Consider the following 18194-nt stretch of genomic DNA (forward strand, 5'->3'; position numbering starts at 1 on the left):
CCTCCCACGACATCCTGTGACTCGTCCTAATTGTCAGAAATGCTTGAAACAAATGATAGTGTCAGATGAGCCAAACTTTGCCTCTGGCTGGCATGAAGAAGTGAATGCTAGATTATGCTAGATATCCTCTGACAACCTCTAGTGGATGCTTGACCTGACTGACATTGGCTCTGTAACTAACAGGATGATACCAAATCCTTATAGAAGTGTAGTGAAATGAACTCTGAGGCTCTTAGGAAATCACAAAATAATACACAAGACCTAATAAATATATCCAAAAGAAATGGATCAACTAATTGCAATTCATTAAAAAAAAACAAAAATCCTTGTGGGATAGTTACGGTAAAAAAGGACATTTCAGTGAACTTACTGTGAGGAAATGGCATTGACCTTGTATCGGGTACATGGAGGAACACAAGGACTTACGTGTCATCATACATTTGCTACAGATGAATTGAGGATCAATCAAGGAATGCAAGTGTTTTCCTCTTAAATTCATGTGATTGTTCTTAATTGATTTTGTGCATTGCATCATGGTTTATGAAATATTTGTTTATCATTTTCACAACATCATGGTAATGGGGTTCAACAGTTGGAGCTCTGGAGTTCTGTGAAACCTATATGATGTGTTGCAATGAATGTAATTATTATCTATAGAACTACTTAAGTGTAGGTATGTTAAAACAGTGGTGGGTGGACATGTCTGTCACTCTTTCTATAAAGTAAATAAAGTTGGACAAATAATAAATGAGTATTCATTTTGAATCTGAACTAGTTAATGTATGGTATGACTTAGTAATAAAACAACTTATTATCCTAATTACTTCGAGGGAAATACAGGAGGGGGGTCCCCAGAATATTTTTGACTAGTTGAGAAAAAAAATAAAAAAATCAGGATCCCTGTGTTAAAATATCCCAAAGCATTTCTATTTACTGCCCTGACCTGCTCATGTACTCATCCTGGCCTCTGACAGCCCCCATGGAGCCAGCACAAGGGAAATGTATTGTAATTTCCTGGAAGTGTCGATGTGTCAGTGTGGGTGGCGACATGTGGGGTGGGTGTCTTCCAGTGGTTACAGGAGCCTTTTACGTCAGACAGGAAGTAGAAGTATGTGAGCATATGCATTATCAGGACAAATATGCAACAGCAAGTGACACACTTCTCAAATACAATATTCTTGGAAGCACTGATAAACGCCTACACACTATTGCCTTTTCACAAGCCCACGTACGTCGCATGTATGGCACGCACACAGCCATGTGTACACAAGCATGCACACACACACACACACATCAAGGGAAATCACTGCAAATATGTAAAATACAACAAGAGAAACAGAAAAGATGAAGCAATCGGTGTCAGCCAAGGAGGATTCGCTAAAAGCATAGTTGAATGTTCAATTCATTTCTCTTCTTAAAAGTATAATGCCAAATGGATAAAAGACGAATAAGCATTTCATCTAAAAATGAAATGACTCTAAATGTCTATAAATGTATATCTATATGTTAACTTTTCCTTATATGAGTCATAGTTACCGCAGCATGAAGACAATGTTGACATATTGTTGCAGTGTTTGCTCAAAGGTTTGTTTGCTTTTGTCTGAGCCAACATGAGTGAGAGAGGAGAGAGAAACAAAGGTACGTGCTGAGAGCCATGCTTCATGACCAGGGCAGGGGATTGGGGTGGGAGGTCAGGGATGTGTGGGGAGTGCGGGGGCAGGGGAGTCCAGTCACAGTGACTCCTTGGTTGGAAAGAGACACCGTTATTGAATTAAAGGTGATTTAGAAGAAGAGGGTCCGTGTAAAGCTAGAAATGAACCCATATACCCTTTCCCTATACCCCCCTTGAGAAGGAACAAAGATGATCATTGATGATGCCAAGAACCAACTGAGGAAGAGTGTGAACGTGTGGGGGAGTTTGCTTTCATGTATGTTTTGTTTTCTGTCTCAGGTTTTGGGCTCACAGCCAACCAGGTCTACCTCTCTGGCGCGACCAGGGACTGTATATAAAAAGGGCGCGACACAAGACAGGAAGTTGACATAAAAGAATGAAGGACCAACTGAAAGGGACACAGGAGCCAAAGCAGGAGCCACTGTCGAGGTCGGAAGTTATTGTTTCAGCTTGCAGGCATCCACAGTGACAGGAATCTTATCACTCCACTGAACTTACGTTGCTCCCGCAGTGATGGCCACAAGTGTGGAGAGCATTCCAGGACAGGAAATATTTAACCCTCTGAATACTCCAGTTAGGCCACTCGCTGGCCACCAACACATCATCGTAGACTGAATGTGGACAGATCTGTTCTTCATTCAATTCAGCTTCTTCAACATGATACGGAAGTCTCTTCATGATGCTGTATAAAACATTATGGTGCAAGATGGCAGCTTCCATAAAGGAAGGCCCTCGCTCAGGGCTTATCCTAAGGCTACGATAACCCAACTATTTTTATTTTAAACAAAAGTAAACTATAATTATAGGTAGTATATTCAATTTCTAGATTCTTTTCAACAATCCGGTGGCTCAGGAGAGGGAAGCAGTGCACCGTCAACACTGTGTACAGTGGGGATGGAGTGCTGCTGACCTCCACCTGGGACGTTGTGGTTCGGTGGCGGGCGTACTTCAAAGACCTCTTCAATCCCACCAACACACCTTCCATTGAGGAAGAGTATGGGGGATTTGGAGTTGGGCGCTCCTATCTCTGGGGCTGAGGTTGCTGAGGTGGTTAAATGTGTACTTTAGACATTTGCGCTTAAAAACAATAGCACATTATTCCAGGCTCAACATCACCCTTGGGCTTTGCTCCATTTGCACCAAAACAAAAACAATAAATACTGTATTATTTTAATGCAGCAGTGGTGAACGTCCAGCTTCTAACCCATATGACCTGGGAGATTCATACAATTCATAAATACAGAATAAAAAAAGATAACATAAAACAGCCAGCTCCCCTTCTGGTTGTTTGCCCAGGTCACACTGGGGTTAATGTACTTCATGGTAACATGTCGTTGCTAATAAGCATCATGCCATCTGTCCTAATATATCGGTAATGTTGATCATAGAATAGATGATCTTTTGTGACGTAAAAGTCAAGCCAGAGGGTTTAGTCTGTGGGGACGTTTTCTTAGCGATGCACAAAAAGCCAGTCATGAGTGTGGCTACTGCTGCAAACATGCTGAAAACTGAAATCAGTTACCAGAACAGTGCTCTTGGATTTCTTTTAATGGAATAGTTTGTTTCCAAAAACAGCTGTAATACAGATTGTTGATCTGGTGCAGGGACAGAAGAAATACAGTTTTTCTGTCTGGCCTGTGATGCCCACAAACCACCCTGGATTCACCCTGTTTCTTGCTCAGCCTCCAACTTAAATGTCACGTTCTTATTTAATCCACCTTGGACTTTTTTTTATTCACAGTATACACTCCACACAGCAGCCCAGAGACCATTGTACTTGTTACTGAGTATGTTATCAACAAAAGTGTTGGGACTTCTGCCAAGAATGAGAACACTGTGGACTGCGTTTGAAATGACCTTAGGATTGATGTCAATATTTCAAAAGGGTCTGCAGAGACCGTCGTTTTCCGTGTCAATTGTTTTTAATGTTGAAAGGACTGTGGTGGTTTTATTTAACAGATCTATTATTGAGTCAATTTGAACCTTTTGTTTGATTGCTTTTTATGACAAACCTATCTCTGCAAAACATCATATCCACTTGTGATCATCCACTTCTGGTTGAAATCATTCTTCTTCCTTCTGGAAGGAGATGCAGGCTCCCCAGAGTCAAAACAAAAAAATGTTCCTATCAATGCCATCAACTTGCACATTTCTTGATTGCACCAGTTCTATTGTATTGATATAGTTGCAGTATGTATAAGGTTTTCAAGAACCGTGAACCTGGAGTCTTTGCATCTGTACATCATTGTGCATCAGTGGTTCCCAGACTTTTTAGCCCCTAAAACAATGGTGCCAGAGACTCTGAACCAGAGGAAACATTATTCATACATATTTTACATATTAATATTAACATATTTTATTTTTTATCTGAAATTTGACTCTTTTAAATCAATCGTTATCTTGACCCCTAGTTTGAGAATCACTGTTCGTGAGCGTAGCATAACCTGGGCAGCCGAGAATCTAAGATTTGTGGGAACAACCTTGGTTTTGTCTATTTATATCTTTGTATTAGTTGCCAAATATGCATTGAAGGGAATGAAACATCATCGCATCCTTGGATTTTACTGTGTGTAGACACTACACAGGAGTATTAGTGGTATTAATGTTATTGGGTGGATTCATAGGTTTATAGTCATAGACATGTATTCATATACTGAGTTCTGATGATACTATAGTAATTGTATGTCAATCATTTTGTAATGGAGAGGTAGTACTATTGTATTCTAATTTAATCAGTACAATTACCAGCTCTGTCATGGTAATGGTGTTGTATAAAGTAATATTCAGGTATAAGCTGAGTAATGACAATTACCGTCATAATTACCACTGTTATTGCCAACCTATTAATTGATGACCATATTATTACTTCTTTATTACATAAATCATGCTATTTCTAAAGCCTAAACATATTTTGTGTTCATAGTCATAACCGTTATATTCACACAATCTGTGGATGAGGGAAAGATCAGCATACTCTAGTTCAAGAAAAAAAAACCTCCTCCGAATTAAATTAACACAATGGCTGTTTTTTCACAGATAAAGATCAAGTTAGTGTTACTGATGTCATGGAATAAGACACACTGCGCCATGAAATTGACCAGGTTTCCCATTTGGTCCGTCACATTTCCTCTCGCGGGACTAGATAAGTGTTGAAGACAGTGGACCCAAAGTACATAGCAACAGAGATGTTGTCCCATTGTGTGGAATCAAAAACTACACATTCCTCTGTCTTTAAAGATTAAAGGTTTTTTTTCCCAAGGATTTCTGTCAAGTTATGTCATAGACATTTTTTGTGGCACTCTAACCAAATAAAAACAGGTTAAAGCCCCTCCAGGATGTGGTTAACGATAACTTCAACATGAACATTTAAAGTTATTGTAGTGTAGTGTGTAACTTTTAAATATAAACAAAGGTCTGCTACATTGAAACCAGTGTCACGAGGTCATACAATGCTGATTGATTGAAATTATCGTCATTTCTATGTGACTCTCCCCGTGTTTCTCAGTATAGCAGGGTTTAGATCACCCTGTTGTCACCCTGCACCATCTCCACACCACACACAGGAAGTGTCAAACCGATGTTTGACTGAAAACATAGAGAAGTGTCCATAAAAAGGGAGTTGATGAGATGAATGCTTCTTATTCCTGTACACACAACCGCTCCTGTCAGGTCTGATAGTATTGCTTGACAGTGCCTGTTTTCAGATGAAAGACGCAGCATACAAACACTGTGACATCATTTCTGCTCACAAAGACTAAACACGGGTAGAATAATATCAATAACCTAAGGTTTTAAGTAAATAGTCCCAGTGAAAAATGGCCTGTAGTGATAGTTTTACTGTATGTAGTTTACAGAAATAAAATAATGTACCTTTTAAACTGACACTGAGATGATGAGAACTTCTCGTACTAATGCTTGACCTTTCATCTCAACTGTATACCATCTGCAGTGGTGTATGGCAAGAGTAAAACCACTGCTGTGAACAGCCTCCATGATTGGTTTTAGTTTATTTATTTCGAACATAAAGAACAAATCAAAGCATTCACATTCATGTGTTTCTTCTCATGTTTGAAAAGGAGTGAGAAGTTTAAAACTTACTTAATCTCACCCCTTCTCCTTGAAACATGAATTAATCAGCATGGCTTCCTGTAGACATCTTTCGACATTTCATCACATCATTTGTACTTATATAACTATATACAAGTACACATACACATATATATATATATATATATACATATATACACACACTGTATATACACCTATACCAACATACATAGACATCAAGTTTTGACAACCTCCTCTTCTTCTTTGTGTGAAAATCACGTGGTTATACCTCAATTTGAATTGGTTCATGTTTGGACGCTGCTTTAATTTGACACTCATACTGTTTCTGACTTTATGAATAGTGAACTCTGTGTGATCCAGATATCCAGCACTGTGAATAATTTGTATAGCTCTCTCTCTGATTCAGAATAATCAAATAATAAATCCTCTCATGAAGTCAGTGTATAGAATATGTATTTCTTACATTTATTTATTAAGATACACTTATTAAAAAGATAGACGTTTCGACCGGTTCACAGTAGGGAAAAGCACAGGTGTCAAATGAATGATGGCTGAAGTCCATTTAGGTTCCTCTCACTAGCGTCCTGTTTTTCGTGGCACCAGTTACGAGGTGTACTAGAATGCCTTTCAACTTCCATAATAAGTCACGAGGAAAAACAGTGTGAGATAAATGCTTTATTGGAAAACTCCCTTGGGCTTGAACTCAGCAGTTTCTGTACGGTTGGGAAAAGCTTCTTTAGTAACTGACTGACAGACGACCTGTCCAGTGGTGTTGCAGGACATGAAGTGGCCCAACTGTTGTGTCACCCTCATGATTATTTTCTGTCAGATACATATATACAAATAATTAATCATCAGGTTATCAGTTTGCATTAAACTCTTTTTCTTTTTTAAAAAAAAGCTGTAAATGGCTGTGGAACCTGTATCTGATTGAGTCGTGTGCACAGTGTGGCCACTGCTCTCCTCTACATTGTGTCTTGCGCAGTCATCAGAGTCACAGCACTCACACAGAGCATCGTCTCCCTCTGTGGCACGCCAGCTGAATGACAGGGAAACGGGTCCTGATTACACACTTTCACACAACATTCACGTTCAAATGAAGGGATTCGAAGCTGAGACAGATGTGAAAATTAAATGAGACCAAATGGCGATGATGACCCGATATAACGTCACAACCAAAGAGGCGGTCTAACCTGAATGTGGCCCTGTGGAAGAAACAGGCTTTATTCAGATGACTCTGAGATTTTTGTTTCAGTGTGGCCCTCAGGTGGCAGCTGATGAACATCTAGAAAAACAACCATGCCACAAGATGTTTGTATTGTTATGATGTGCTATCATTATTATTATTCAGAATGTAATAAACTGGCTACTGTCTCCACAGACCTGCTCCACAGACTCCTGCTTGAAGTGGAAGGCTTTGACGCTGAAGCATAACCTGTTATCCTGCTGCCTACGGAGGAATTTCGACGATGACCCCGGTAACACGCTGTCCACGAGACATCTGCAAAGGAGGAACAACACATGATTATTTGACATTATGAGTCCAACCTTGCTTTGTTTCAAGTCTGATCACTTTAAAACAGAGATGATGACTGAGGATTACAATATCTGAGTCTGAAGTAAAGACTGACCCTTGTCGGGTGATAAATTCGTAGCTGGGCGTGGAGCGAGGGTCAGGCTTCAGTGTAGCGACACAGTGGTCCACAAACACAGTCAGTGGACGGTGCAATGGAGCTTCCACACTGGCCTCCAGAAACACTGCTTCCCCCTGCTGGTAAACTGAGGTACTACGTAGAGAGGTACAGTCATCTGTGAAAGGACGGAAAGTTGAACAAGAAAAAAAAGAAATCTTTTCCAGTTTCATATTTAAAACAGACAGAATACAACTATATCCTGTTAACCTTCCACAGGTCTAAAACTTGCGGCCTTCCAATCAATTTCAGACGGCCCAACTTTGGGTTATTTATATGTTTATTTTATTAAAACTGAGATTCATCAAATACATTTTTATTGTGATGCTTTTTTGAAAGTCTGAGAAATATCATCACAGATCATATATATATATAGATATCTATATATATATATAGATATATAGATATACATATTTCTGCTATATCATGATGGGATGCTCAGTGGCCCCTAGGACATTTTAGTTTGAGACCCCTTGGCTAGATTGAGTTCGATAATAGATTCACCTTCCACAGTACGAAGGGAAAAGTGCAGGAGGCCAAACACACTGATTGTGGATGTCATGGGTAGCCACGTTGGAGTTAATGGTTGTGCACTCACTATCTGCTTCCTGTGCACAATAAAAAAGGCTCAAGTTAAACAATTGCAAAGTGCTGACAGCAGCTCAACCCTCGAATTTGCTCCAGTCAGAAAGGTCACAGCATAAATTTGACCCACTTTGCACGGAGAGTGCATGAAAGGTTATGCAATGACATGGCATTAACTTTACCTCTTAAACCGGCACTCAACAGGTATGACAGTTGTTGGTCCTCTAATAATTACACTACCCGAGGAGGTAGAAGCCAAAGCAGGAAATAGTAATAGCTGGTTGGAATATACAAGCCACTCAACATGAACCTGAAGCAAAAACAAAGAGGTACATATACATATATTGTATGAAGTAATGCATTTTTTATTACAACTGTAACCTAAATGTGGCATTCTGGGATTGACAAAGCCAATGTTTGTGAAACCTATATGGATAATCTAATAATGCAGTAATATGTGGACAGTGTATTATCTGAAGGCATAAGACATGAAAAAATAGTCAGTATTCAATTTCTATGTCTGACATAAATTCAGAGGATAGGTTCTAAACAACTCAGCAATCAATCTGGTTATGGAAAAGTACTTAACTTTAACTTCAAAAGAATATATTTAGATGAAATGTTCTGGGGATACAGCTAAAGATAGAAATGACTAGATTTGATGTAGAAACTGAGCTGCCTCGTGGAGGTTTGTGCTCTCCTAGGGTTTTTTACAGTCATCTATTTTTTTAAATGATGTGACCTACTAATTAACTGCTTTGATTTGTTTGTACTATTTTAGGATTGATCTAAAACATTGAGTGCATTTATTTATAGCTTGATGGAATAATTTGTTAAGAAACACATTAATGAATAGTATATTGTAAAACTAGGACAGGTGTTGTGATGTCATTTGGACTTGTTCTTACACTGGACACAGTGCCACAGTCCTGAAGCCCTGCTGAGATGACCAGTGCATCGCGGTCAGACATTTGTTCGCTCGGTCCACACCATGGCTCCCGTGTTGAGTTTGCTCCAAGTTGCAGATACTCGCGTCTGAACGGGATCCGCCTCTCGTCGAAAAACCGTCGCTTTACTGTGATTTTTATTTGGACCTCTCCGCATTTTATTTCAAGTCCGGTTCTTTCCAGGGTTTTTCCAGACAACGAAGCGCTGCACAAATACAGCGCGGCCACGACATGGCGAACAAGCCCTGTAACTCTGACCATTTTTAGTGGAGTGTTTAATTAGCAGTGTCAGGTGTGCACAAATGTGCCGCACCGTCTCTGGACTGAACCAATATTTAAATTTTGACAAGGCTTACAAGTCAATGTACTATTGTTAACCAACGATTCAAATGAGGAAAAAGTAAAACGGCTAAAAAAAGAATTTCAATCTACCGTTATTTGGCTGTGGTCAAGAGGGAACTGAAGTTTTATTGCACGTGTTCCGCGGGGACCGTTACTGCGGTTGCACCAAATGTTAACGGATGTTTTCCAAGTGAGAAGTTGTTTTCGTCCTGTTTCTGTCAAGTGTGTGTTTAGTTGAGAGCAGTTTTAAATATGGATAAGATGGATATCGCAGCGGGACACGACGAGATAGACTGGGGAGGAAATATAGCTGAAGAGCGGGGGATTAAGAAAAACACAGTTTTATTAAAAAATGTCCACACGGATCTTCCAAATCCACTCCCACGCCATGTGAAGTGCACTCTGGTTAAAGGAGACTATCGCTACTTCCATTATGGCTGTGATGGACAGGATGACAGAGGGTGGGGATGTGGCTACCGCACCATTGAGACACTCGCTTCCTGGGTTTGTCATAACTTGTCTCCACACAAGCACCAGAGTAGACCACCACCAAGTATCCCAGATATCCAGCAAGCTTTGGTTGCAATGGGGGACAAGCCAAACTCCTTCTCAGGCTCCAGAGAGTGGATTGGGACATTCGAGGCCTCCCTGGTCCTTGACTATTTCTACGATGTTCCCTGTAAATTGGCTCACATCAGAGGTGGAGGCGCCCAGTTGGAGCATGATGCAGTGGAAGAGCTCCATCAACACTTTGAGAAGCATGGCTCTCCAGTCATGATGGGAGGGGACAGGGACAATTCCTCTAAGGGGATTTTAGGGGTGTGCACCGGGAACAAGGGAAGTTACTTGCTTGTAGTTGACCCTCACTACTATGGATGTCAGCCGGAGAAAGCAGAGCTGCAACAGCGAGGATGGGTGTCGTGGAAAAGAGTCTCATCTCTGGATCAGACTTCATTTTATAATCTGTGTATGCCTCAGACTGCCAGCAAGGGAACATAACTAAGTGGCAGACATTGTGTCTTTCTTGGACTTAAATGTGTATTATTATTATTATTATTATCACACGGTGGCATTATTTTACTTTGGTGCACTGTAAACTATCCAGATGTGTTGTCAGTACTGTCAGTCATTCTGAAAATGAGCTGCAGTGCCACCTTGTGGTGAAATTAACAATCTGTTGTTTCATCATCAGTTATGTTTATTTGCATCACTTTCTATTCTTTCTAAGGCGTAAATATGTGGAAATCGAGCCAAATAATAAAACAATTATACACACATATTTGACACTGATTTTATTAGACTGACCAATCGTTTAAGTCACTACATTTTTAATTTTAAACAAGACAGGCTGCATTTGTTTTATGGGATATAATGTTAGGCATTTTTAAATATATTTATCTGCTGTTCATCATTTATCCCTTACAGTATATTATTTGACAACAGCATTCAGTTCTATATATATTTTATGACTTGCCATTTCTAAATTTTAATATACTCTAACCTTAGATTAAAGGAGAAACCACACCATTCAATATTAGTTATCTGGCACACAGTCCTTATAGAAAATCTGGAAGTTTTTGTCCACATCCATCCTCCCCTTGAGGAACTTCTCCAGATTCTTCAGAGGAACTTCCACCACATGGTTGTTGATATGACCGTTGAGCCCGTAAGCCCCGAACACTGGGAACTTGTAGCGCACAAAGTATGGTGCGTTTTGGTCAAACTCAGTGCAGCAGTAGGCCGACCATATGTATTCCGGTACAGCGACCCGGTCCAGGTTGTCTCGACGGATCGTGTGCCCGGAGGTGGTCACCCCGGTTACCACAAAGGCTTTGCCTCGGCAGTAGTTGTTAAGGCGTTTGCGGAGTAGCTCCTGGTGTTCTGTCCAGGGACCTATGTTGAACTCCCTGCTCTGAGGCACCACGTTCGTCAAAGTGTAGGTGGCGGCTTTGTCTAGAGGGTCAGCCTGATGCTCGTCGGGATTTAGTTGGCCACGTTCATATTGAACCACATCTGCATAGTCCTCAAGGACTGCTTGGGTGTCCTCAAAGTTCATATGCATGTTTGAAGATTGTGGGAAGGGCTTCATGTTATTGCTGCCCTTTTCTGAGGCCAACTGTTCAAGGAGAGAGGGAAGAAGATACTTCATAACATGTTTTATCTTTCACATTAAGACAGTTTGCTATATTCACAAAAACTACACAGTATAAATCACCAAGTACTATTTAAAGTACTTTATCTCAAGCTCATTGTTTTGCTTTAGATATTAGATATTTCCTACAGCTACATGAACAGTCAAAGCACAGTTTATCTTTTAATTCATACAAACCTTGAAAGAACACTCACCTGGGGCTCAAACATCCAGGGGAAGTCCACTTTCTTCTCCCCATCTGACTTCTTGAACGTATAGGCAGAATAGACTGGGATGCGTATATGGGGGTCATACAGGGTGACATAGCGGGGTTGGTCCTCATACCGTTGACAGATCTTCTTAAAGGAGTTGCCGAGGTAGCCTCGAGGTGGAGTGCCCATGTACAGGGAGTCCTTGCAGCGTTCCTCATGGTTAAAGTCCTCCACCACACCAGCCTGGGCCTCCTGTAGCCACACACACATCAGCACACTCATAACTGCTGACACATGTAAGGCACAGTTGGTAGATTTGATTAACATCACAGCAGCTCCTTTTCCCTCCATCTTTCAACGTTTACGTCCGTTTGGATGCCTCTGCTCCGTCTTATGTGTCTCTTTTTCACTCCACTGACAATCCACTATTATCTATGAAACAAAGCTTCGGTTACAGCTCTATCAGACCCAACATTTCCCTTCTTGCCTCATCTATACCTCATGTGAACTGGTCTTCCATTGTCGAGTACTTTGCATACACAAAGTTTGATGGCACTGAACTATATCATGAAGAGTATTTTAGTACTCTGCAAAGTCAATACGCAGAGGAAAGAAATGGCTCTAACTTTTGAAATTTTGAAAATTAGACTTGTAATCGAAACGATTACGCTCCCCTTTTTCCATGCAGTCTACAAACTACACACTACACTGCTGCTGCTGACATAGTGTAGTTTTTCACATTTTGTAGTAAAATATAATACCTTTATGACCAATTTGTGAATCATGGAGGTGCTTTTTTAATATTGTAAAACAAAGCTTCACAGACCATCCATTTAATAACACTTCAATCAGGTTTATTATTGCAAATAAGACAAAAAATGACCGGCTGTTACTAAGTCACGCATAAAAAGAGTCAAACATTTCTGTTTATTGGTGCAAATTCCACTTTTTCTGTGACATGAGCTTTTGTCCAGTGATTTGGCTGGTGTCAGCTTTGAATTTGTGCCCACTGGATCATGTCTGAATTTCAATTTGAATAACTCTCAGTCAATTTAGTGCACTTTCAGTTGGACAAACATGTTTTCATGCATTTTTAAAAGTCCTGATTGTCTTCCTGGGACACGTAAACGGAGCCTCTTTTATTGAAACCAGTGCCTCATGCAATCATCTGATCAAGGTTTGTTAAAACAAGAAAAACAGAACATGACCAAAATAATTGATGGCACTTTCATGGCACCTTACAAAAACTTTTCTCTCATGTGTTTTAAATTTGAAGCTGGTGGGACACAGTCGTCGACAAAGATCTGAAAATTCTGGTCTACGAAGGTGGTCTTCTTCAGGAACTCCTTCAGCTTCTGGACAGAGATTTCCACCACCTCGTTGTTCTCCTCATTGAGCCCATAGTAGGCAAAAGATGGCAACTTGTAGCGCTCATCGTACGGGGCGTTGTGGTCAAAGTCAGCACAGCAATATGCTGACCACACGTATGTGGGCACTGCGATGCGATTGATGTTTTGTCGGCGGATCATCTTCCCCGAGGTGGTGATGCCCGTGATGATGTACGCTTTCCCGTGGCAGTAGTTGTTGAGCCGCTTGCGGATGATGTGCTCTTGTTTGTTCCAGACTCTGTTGTTGAAGTCGGGCACCACCGGCACAACATTAGTCAGCGTGTAGGTGGAGGCCTTGTCATCAAGCTCGCCCTGATGCTCATCTGGGTTGAGTGTGCCACGCTCGTATTGGATGGCATTTGTGTAATCATCAAGCACAGCTTGGGCATCTTCAAAATTCATGTGCATGTAACCACGTGGGAAGGGCTGCATCTCCTCTGTATCAGAGGATGTGGAGAGCTGTGGAGGCAGACAGACAGCGTCAGGGCGAGGATATCTTTATGCAGTACTCACTTGACCTCAGTGCAGAAACAAATGCATGCAAGTCTAACCTTCTCGTTGCCTTTACCTGAGGCTCATACATCCAAGGCACATCAACACATTCCTCCCCATCTGAGCGTTTGAAGGTGTAGGCAGAGTAGACAGGTATATGGTCCACGGTGTTGTACAGCGTCACATAGCGTGCCTTCTTGTTGTAATGTTGACAAATGAAGTGTAGGGAGCGATGCCCCAGTCCGGTTGGTGGTCTGCCCATGTAGAGGAATTCTCTGCACTCTGGAGATAGCTCTTTTTCCACTCTCCCTCTTACTGCTGATAATAATATAGAGAAAAGCAGGACAGCCGTATGTGCCTGAAATGCCATTAGCCCGATGTCAAATATGTTTCTGTGAGCTGCTACAAATGATTGTCTCTGTATCTGCTTGCAGAGCTCAGTGTAATGCACAGGCTTGACACTCCACGCTCTGTAATCAGGGTTCAGCATGCAAAACAATGTACACCTTTCACCTCAAAAGATCCACCCACTGTGACAGACATGCAGTCCAGCTCTCTATCAGTGTGCTACATTCTATGTACAATTCTAGTCATGACTAAAGTCATTATACGTATGACCAATCAATAACTCAGTGAGGTGAGCACGTACATAATATTCTGATATCACGGAGCAATGTGGGAAAATGACATGCATATTGGTGCTTTTATGCTGCAGTGAAGCATGAGCGGTTTCACGTCTACAGAGAAGACTGAAGGCCTGTTTGTAGCCTCTTGGTTTGTTGGTTGTTTTTCTTTTTTTTTACTTTCTATAAAATTGCAAGATATGGTGTTCTTGATAAAGTGTCCTACTGAGTGCCATTCTAGTTTGTAGGAGACCTGACAGAACATAGGTTTTAGTTTTATGTCCTGTAAAACCAAATAATTTGACCAAATAACAAAGACATAAAATGGGACAGCAGTTGGCAGAGCTCAGGTTTTTTAGTTGCAGTCAACATGTTGACACTATGAATCCATCACTCCATTTACCATCAGAGGGACATAATGTGGCCCTTCCTTTTGACTTGTTTTTGAATAACACACTATTCTCCAACAACAACAACAACAGCAGTTGCAATAATATGACACTTTTTTATTATAATTATTATTATAATAATTGTAAAAAAGAATAAAAAAGACATTTTGATTTATTCTATTGAATTCCAATCTTTATTTACACATTTCACTATTCAGAAAGATATGGTGGCCCTGGAGTGCCAAACACTACAACATTTAAGAAATGCTGGAACATTACAAAAACACAGAAACATTACAAAAACACAAAAATGTTACCAAAACATTAGGGAAGCACAAAAACATTTTCTAAATATTTTTGAGTTTTCTTAATATTTTTGTTTTTTATTAATAGTTTTCTTAATACCTTTGTGTTGTCTTTATGATTTAGTGTTTTCTTAATGTTTTAGTGTTTTTTTATTTATTTCAAGAGTCAGAACAATACATAACACTGTCTTTAAAAAAAAAAAGTTTATTTAAGTTAGGCCTGTTTCTCAGGACTTTTTCCACATACAGTGAATACAGTCCCATTCATTCACTCGGTCACACTGGTCATGTCGCTCCTCTTCTGCTTGAAGGCATTTTCGGACATGCAACCTTTATAGAAAATATTCATGTCATCATGTTGGTCTATCTGTCTCTCCAGGAAGTCCTCCAGTGTCTTCAGAGGAACTTCCACCACACTGTGGCCTGTCTGTTTATTCAGTGCATAACCACCGTAAGAAGGGAACATAAATCTCACTTCATATGGTGAGTTATGGTCAAACCGTGGGCAGCAGTATGCCAGCCATAAGTATTTTGGGATTGCTAAGCGGTTCCTGTTGTCTCGCTGGATGGTCGCCCCTGAAACAGTCACTCCTGTCACAATAAACGATTTACCATGGCAGAAGTTATTGAGGCGCCGGCGAACGGTGTCCAAGTATGGATTCCAGGAGGCATCCAAGAACTCTGAGATTAATGGGACTACATTGGTCAGAGTATAGGTGGAGGATTTGTCGTCTGGCTCGGCTTGGTGTAAGTCAGGATTGAGTGGGCCACGTCTGTACCCCACAGCGTCTGTGTAGTCCTCCAGCACAGCCTGGCTGTCCTCAATCAGAGGAGGGGTGGCATCAGTCAGGGGAAGAGCTCTCATATTTCCACTCTCATCATCAGAAAGCAACTGCAGGGAGGAAAAGGAGGCATTAGTCGCTTTGTAAGGTCATGACTGAATACTGAGATAATGCAGAACGACCCTAATGTGCAATATCACTGAAAATGTAGAGCACCCATAACCTAATCTCACTAATGTTTTTCCAAACAAAGTTATGATCGCAGCAGCTTTGTGCGTAGAGGTGATGTTAATGATATTGATTTTGATTCAGCCAATCAGGTCATGGTTGCTGTTTAGTTTGTCCTGTTTCAATTCTGTACATGTCTTCTTAAAAGGTCCCTCTCTTTTTGTCTAAATTGTGTGTCTTCAATAACATTCAAAAATGGCTGATCAGAAGTCACTTCTTCAGATAAAACAGCGTGCAAAAGAGTCATGAACTCTGTACCTGAGGCTCATACATCCAGGGTGTATCCATCCTCCTCTTCCCATCAGACTTCTTGAAGATGTAGGCTGAGTAAAGGGGAAGGCGGCAGCTGCTGTCATATAATGTGGTGTAGCGTGGTTTGTCTGCATACTTCTGGCAGATCCTGCGCAGGCTGGTTCCTCTAATCCCTGCAGGTGGGGTCTGCATGTAAAAAAAATGGCTGCACTCTCTGAAGCTGTTCGACACAGTGGCGCTCACCGGGGCGGACACCAGCAGCAGCAGGGAGAAGGTGCAAAACAGGTGCATCCTCACTCAGCTGGCGTAGGTGGAAAAACAACAGGAATCTTCTCCAATTTGTTTGACATGCACCACCCATGAATAAAGAAGAAATTCTGCATGACGATGAGAAACTTTCTGTTAACATACCACACTGCGTTGGTGGTGGTGTTGCCAGTTGTGAAGACTGTTGATAGGAGTCAGTAGAGTCAGTATGCAAAGCAGCAGCAGATCAGAGTAAATTTTCTTATATGGTTCCAACAATGTCGGTACAATCATGCCTTTCCCGGGCACAGTCACTAAAAACAATAAACTAATTTTTATCGTTATATAAATTACTTTGTCCTTGAGATCCTGTTGTCAGTGTCTGCAACAATTAATACAGCTGCAAATGTTTTGTCCACCTCAATCTCATTAATATGAGAGGGAAAAGTATTGGAAACACCATCATGTAAGAATTCACCTGCTATATGGACCATGGGGCTAAACCTAAAAGACAAGAGTGACAAGAAGGCTTGCAGACAATGTAGGAACCATATTAAATAAAATAATAAACTGACTTTTGACAGTGGAACCCACCTCTTCATCCATAATGTCTGTTAGGTTCATTTTCTCCATTTTTAATACACCTGTTTTATATATTTTATTTTTTAATAAACAATTGCTAACCTTACAAGACAGTGGAGTAAATACACGGTCTGTGAGACTGAGCAACCATGGCAGATGTTGGCATCCATGCTCTTTCACATGTGTTTATTATTATTATTATTGTTATTATGAAAATATAGAAAATTGCTCTTCATAAATTTGGATTCTTTGTGAATATGAAACTTCACTAAAAATATAATGTAATAACGTACATTATAAAATACTACTTTTGGTGTTTGAAATAGGTATTTAAAAGAGTTCACAGATGATATTATCCAGAATAAATGTACAAATGTCTTGCCACAGTTTATGGGTGTGTGTAAAAACTTCCTCAACATGGGAATCACATGAAGCATTTTAATATCAATATCAGTTTTGAATTTCACCTATCTTCTCTTTGCACAAAGGTAATAAACAGTGCCATCTGCTGGTCAAACTGTACAACTGCCTTTCACAAACGCACCGCGCATGCGTAGTTAATTTAACCCGCTAAACATCCACTTCCACTCAGTTTCTTGTCAAAAATAATGAGCCAAAATGTTAAAACACGACACTTATCCCAAACTTGAAGCGAATAATTGTAGAGTTCATGAATACAGGATTGTGGGAAATAAACATGTTTGATTGTGTCACTTTATTGCAAACATGGGTGTGTATGTGTGTGTGAGGAGCTGTTTTCAGTGCATCTACGCCTTCAATACAGTCTCTCGCTGATGGTGGCTCACTCCTGTAGTTAACCGAGGTGGAACCCTTGCGTTTGAAAATACCGTTCCAAAAAGAGTAAAGTCTCTGCCCTGAGAATCGGTGCTGGTGCCTCGCCACAACATTGGTTCGCCGCTTGTCAATGTCCAGTCACGTGGTGTCACACGGACGGCCATGTTTCCGAAACACAAACAACAAGAAGAGTAGCGACTGGGAGCCACAGCAGACACGTACTGATACGCAGCAGCGACCGTTGGAGGAGAGGGGAAAATAATAAATAAAACACAGAGCACGACTTTCTGAAAGTGCGATTCTGTCGAATGAATACGTTTACAGTGTTTAAAGAGACCAATGCAGACGACTTATTGGCTGTAGACGCACCGTGCAGACAACCAGTCTGGTAGCTAAAAACAGTAAAGGTAAGCCATGGTTCTTTGCAGATGGTGTTTTAGCTAGTTGGCTAACGTGGGCTAACA

General features: G+C 40.7%; 4 protein-coding genes across 4 annotated transcripts; 1 reads left to right on the forward strand and 3 right to left on the reverse strand.

Annotated features, from left to right (window-relative positions):
* Nucleotides 1-6400: 6400 nt before the first annotated feature.
* LOC122766767 (zona pellucida sperm-binding protein 3-like) lies at nucleotides 6401-9224 on the reverse strand. Its single transcript, XM_044021923.1, has 8 exons — nucleotides 8925-9224; nucleotides 8199-8326; nucleotides 7936-8039; nucleotides 7372-7549; nucleotides 7124-7241; nucleotides 6934-7025; nucleotides 6661-6779; nucleotides 6401-6562 (listed from the first exon to the last, which is right to left on the reverse strand). The coding sequence occupies exons 1-8, from the start codon at nucleotides 9222-9224 to the stop codon at nucleotides 6477-6479; spliced, it is 1125 nt and encodes a 374-aa protein (XP_043877858.1). The 3' UTR covers nucleotides 6401-6476.
* Nucleotides 9225-9415: 191 nt separating this feature from the next.
* On the forward strand, nucleotides 9416-10584 carry ufsp1 (UFM1-specific peptidase 1 (non-functional)). The gene has a single exon (XM_044021924.1). It carries the CDS (start codon nucleotides 9558-9560, stop codon nucleotides 10302-10304), a length of 747 nt encoding a protein of 248 aa, XP_043877859.1. The 5' UTR covers nucleotides 9416-9557; the 3' UTR covers nucleotides 10305-10584.
* A 33-nt stretch (nucleotides 10585-10617) lies between these two features.
* Nucleotides 10618-12140, reverse strand: si:dkey-85k7.10 (endonuclease domain-containing 1 protein). The gene is made up of 3 exons (XM_044020705.1): nucleotides 12117-12140; nucleotides 11652-11900; nucleotides 10618-11421 (listed from the first exon to the last, which is right to left on the reverse strand). Exons 1-3 carry the CDS (start codon nucleotides 12138-12140, stop codon nucleotides 10840-10842), a joined length of 855 nt encoding a protein of 284 aa, XP_043876640.1. The 3' UTR covers nucleotides 10618-10839.
* Nucleotides 12141-12886: 746 nt separating this feature from the next.
* Nucleotides 12887-16398, reverse strand: LOC122766091. Its single transcript, XM_044020706.1, has 4 exons — nucleotides 16114-16398; nucleotides 15128-15737; nucleotides 13605-13843; nucleotides 12887-13495 (listed from the first exon to the last, which is right to left on the reverse strand). The coding sequence occupies exons 1-4, from the start codon at nucleotides 16396-16398 to the stop codon at nucleotides 12887-12889; spliced, it is 1743 nt and encodes a 580-aa protein (XP_043876641.1).
* Nucleotides 16399-18194: the final 1796 nt, after the last annotated feature.

The sequence above is a fragment of the Solea senegalensis genome, linkage group LG3 (genome assembly GCF_019176455.1).
Source record: "Solea senegalensis isolate Sse05_10M linkage group LG3, IFAPA_SoseM_1, whole genome shotgun sequence".
In the NCBI taxonomy this organism is placed as follows: domain Eukaryota; kingdom Metazoa; phylum Chordata; class Actinopteri; order Pleuronectiformes; family Soleidae; genus Solea; species Solea senegalensis.

Bases quoted from the DNA above. Each gene is read 5' to 3' on its own strand.
- LOC122766767 (XM_044021923.1), bottom strand. From the start codon at position 9,224: ATGGTCAGAGTTACAGGGCTTGTTCGCCATGTCGTGGCCGCGCTGTAT. The intron at 7,550-7,935 runs GTGAATCTATTA...GTCCTTTCACAG, and splicing joins TTCCCTTCGTACTGTGGAAG to ATGACTGTACCTCTCTACGT. The intron at 7,026-7,123 runs GTCTGTGGAGAC...TTGTTTTTCTAG, and splicing joins AGCAGGAGTCTGTGGAGCAG to ATGTTCATCAGCTGCCACCT.
- ufsp1 (XM_044021924.1), top strand. From the start codon at position 9,558: ATGGATAAGATGGATATCGCAGCGGGACACGACGAGATAGACTGGGGA.
- si:dkey-85k7.10 (XM_044020705.1), bottom strand. From the start codon at position 12,140: ATGAGGCAAGAAGGGAAATGTTGG. The intron at 11,901-12,116 runs GTCTGATAGAGC...GTGTGGCTACAG, and splicing joins GGCAAGAAGGGAAATGTTGG to GAGGCCCAGGCTGGTGTGGT. The intron at 11,422-11,651 runs GTGAGTGTTCTT...CTCCTTGAACAG, and splicing joins CCTGGATGTTTGAGCCCCAG to TTGGCCTCAGAAAAGGGCAG.
- LOC122766091 (XM_044020706.1), bottom strand. From the start codon at position 16,398: ATGCACCTGTTTTGCACCTTCTCCCTGCTGCTGCTGGTGTCCGCCCCG. The intron at 13,844-15,127 runs GTGTGACCGAGT...TATTATCAGCAG, and splicing joins GAAGAGGAGCGACATGACCA to TAAGAGGGAGAGTGGAAAAA. The intron at 13,496-13,604 runs GTAAAGGCAACG...CTGCCTCCACAG, and splicing joins CTTGGATGTATGAGCCTCAG to CTCTCCACATCCTCTGATAC.